The sequence below is a fragment of the Phaethon lepturus genome, unplaced genomic scaffold (assembly GCF_000687285.1).
Source record: "Phaethon lepturus isolate BGI_N335 unplaced genomic scaffold, ASM68728v1 scaffold25806, whole genome shotgun sequence".
Lineage (NCBI taxonomy): Eukaryota > Metazoa > Chordata > Aves > Phaethontiformes > Phaethontidae > Phaethon > Phaethon lepturus.
Genome location: NW_010544505.1, coordinates 6,097 through 9,145, shown reverse-complemented (window position 1 = coordinate 9,145; position 3,049 = coordinate 6,097). Strand labels below are relative to the sequence as shown.

Below are 3,049 nucleotides of genomic sequence, written 5' to 3'. Positions count from 1 at the left end.
CCCATCACCAGAGATGACGTCAGCAATACAAGTGGGTACCATTTTGTTAACTAATTTGCTTAGTTATCCCTTCCACATGTGGACTTTCTAGGTATGTTCCAGCTCTGGCAGGGGCCTTGAGTGTCTTCTGTGAAAGGACTACTAACACCATTACGCACAAGAGTTTATCCAACCAGTAGGATCAGAGGGATTCAACAGATTTCCTCTGCAATCACTGTCTTCAAAAGCACTGAAATTGAGTCATGCTGGATTTTGTAAGCTGTGTGGTAGACAAAAATATATTTTGAGTTTAAACATGAAAATACAACATTGCAGGAGCTAGGTTTCAGTACACTTAAAGCTGAGCTTAACAATCCACAACTGTACAACTGGGTCCATGAATACCCTTGCTTCTGTTCCATGTGTAGTAATACAAACCCATATATTATTCTTAGTTGCTTTATGGGCTGTGTTATGATGCTTTCTTGAAGCCTTTTAGAATGGGGTAAATGTTCTCAAATGCCTCATAGATTTCAGAACGCTCTTTTGCTCCTAGAAAGACATTTAGAAAAAAACAGGTTAAGAATTAACAGTGTTGAGAACAACTGAGTGCAACCAAACCTAATGATAAGATTACAAACCATGAAGAAACACAGGAGTTTAAAAGCAACTTGCTATTAATTTAAGGAAGAATTATCATACTTCTGCCACCTCACAAAGAACAATTTCTGGCTTGCTTTGCCTTAAGACTAGTTTTGTTTAACCTGTGGAACAAACAGGAGTTGGCTACTCTTGACAGCTGCAAAACATTGGCTTGGGGAAAAAAAAAAGCAACTGAGAGCCACCATGGTGTTATCTGCTTAACAGTAACACCTTTGCCTGTTGATAAAGTAGAAAGACAGAAACAAGAAATGAAGGGCATTTATTCCCATACTGGAAGTTGATTCATAGTTTGAGAACTCCCCTCCTCTGGTTCCGAGAAGCTTTTTTATTTTTAAGCTTTGTTAGGGCACCTGCAATTTCAAACCCCACCTTTTCCACCTTACTGCAAGCAAATCTTTAATACCAAGTCTTGTACACAAGCTGTATTGCAGTAGGAAGGGATGTTCCTTGACAGTGACACTACCGTGCTAGTGCAACAAACATTAGCTACAAAAAACTGTTTCAATGAACTAGCAGCTAGATTAAGTGACACTCAGTATGAATGTGTAAACCTTTCCCTCAGAACACGCCCTGTACAATAGGAGATTTTAGTGCAACAATACAGATATTGTTATCTGCAGAAAACACAGATAAGCAGCAGTAGGCATTAAAAAAGATTTCCAAGTGGCTTTACTGTGGCAAGATATTAGCTTAGCATTTAAATGAAACATTAGCTTTCTCAGAAGATGTGGTGGCACTTGATTACAGATATACAGAGGGAGACCACTTACCAGTTAGTACAACTTTTCCCGACACAAAGATAAGCAACACTATCCTTGGTTTGACCATCCTATAAATAAGGCCAGGAAATAGTTCAGGTTCATAGCTGTTTCAAAGCAAGCAGGTAAGATTAGTAAAATACAAATACTATTTCAGTTTTGTATGCATAAAGTGCTCTTTAATTATACTAACAATAGAGTAATTAGACCCACAGATTTTAGCTAGCTACCCAAAGGCAGGTCAGGTTTTAGACATCTTCAAGAGAAAGCTGGTAATCCCAGCCGGAGCTGGTAGGAGTTCTTCATGCTTAAAGACTTCTGAACCACATCCCAATGTAATTTTTCCATAGCATTGAAACCATTACTGTAGTCTTCAGACAGTACTCAAATCCTTCCGAGTCTGCAAAGAGCCCTCATCAGGAAGCAACTTGTGCAACTAAGACAAGATGACAGCTAAGAAAATCTTATCTATTTAGTCCCCAAATTAAATGCAAAAATATTAAATGCAGTGCTAAGACAGACACAAACAAATCTTTATTTTGTCAGTGCCAAAATCCTAATACTTTCCTCAGTGATGGCAATAACTAGTTCTGAACAAGCCCATCCTGAAGGCACATCATACCAATCACTCAGCCACAGGTTTATTTTAACTTGATGGCCAAGAGATACCCAGCCAGAAAGAACCAAAGCAACATCCCAGAAACACACTATATTTTCAGCTCTGTATTTTGCAGCTGCAGTCTGGCTTCATGCCTGAAGGTTAGAAACCTTATCCTTGCAGATAGGCATCTGGTTTGATGGGAGTTGAGAGGCCTGCTTAGTATTAAAGGTTCACAACAGAGCAAGGGTATAGACCAGGTTCAAGCAGCTTAAGAGCTGCTCCAAGTAAACATGAAGTGTTTAATCAAAACTGGTTATTTTCCTATTGACATGGTCTGCAGTGACAAAAAATACCCAGTAAGGTTTGATACTGCACTTGACAGTAACAGGAGACATAAAATTGTGATCACCAGCACTGCTCAGATTAGTGAAAATCTCTGGTACACATTGCTAATATGCAGCAACACCAAAGATTGCATCAACAATATTCATGGTCAAAGAAAGCTTTCGTAAAAGCTAGTATCTTCATTAATCAACTGAGCAAAGAACCCAGGAGCTTCAGCCCAGATATAACGTGCATCCAGTTTACCCCAGAAGTGGCTGCACACTTGCATAGTATGCTCTCACTTGCAAGGTTTCTCAAGCTGGTGTTTATGGTGTCCCTGCAAGGAGAAAGCAGCGAACACCACACAGAAGGGCAATTTAGACCCCTTCACTATTGAATTGTGTCAGTCACAGTTTCAAGCACTGGAAGCTTTACTGCTAGCTGCTCTATGTCATCCTAGCAATTAAGCAGAGGGTCATTTTTGCCTGTGCCCCACTCAGAACAGGAGTCATTGCAGAAGATAAACCTTACTATCTGTATTGTAACACATGGCATCTACAGCCACTTCACTGAAACAGTGAGCATCTCTTCTGGTGAGCAAAAGACATTCTTGATATTCAGCATCTGATTAACTATTACTCTCCTTTGCCAGGCTTGGGCAGGCTCAGAATTTGAGTCTGTTTGCAGCTTTACAAAGACACTGCTCCAAGTTGCATGGGGCTGT

General features: G+C 40.0%; 1 protein-coding gene across 1 annotated transcript in view; it reads right to left on the bottom strand.

The window, feature by feature from the left end:
- Positions 1 to 451: 451 nt before the first annotated feature.
- The window catches only part of LOC104622057 (TATA-box-binding protein-like), a 6,293-nt gene continuing 3,695 nt past the window's right edge, over positions 452 to 3,049 (bottom strand). The window contains exons 6-7 of the mRNA XM_010288716.1: positions 1,413 to 1,510; positions 452 to 531 (exon numbers count right to left, since the gene is read on the bottom strand). Of these exons, the coding sequence (XP_010287018.1) occupies positions 452 to 531; positions 1,413 to 1,510 (178 nt within the window). The remainder of the gene's footprint in view (positions 532 to 1,412; positions 1,511 to 3,049) is intronic.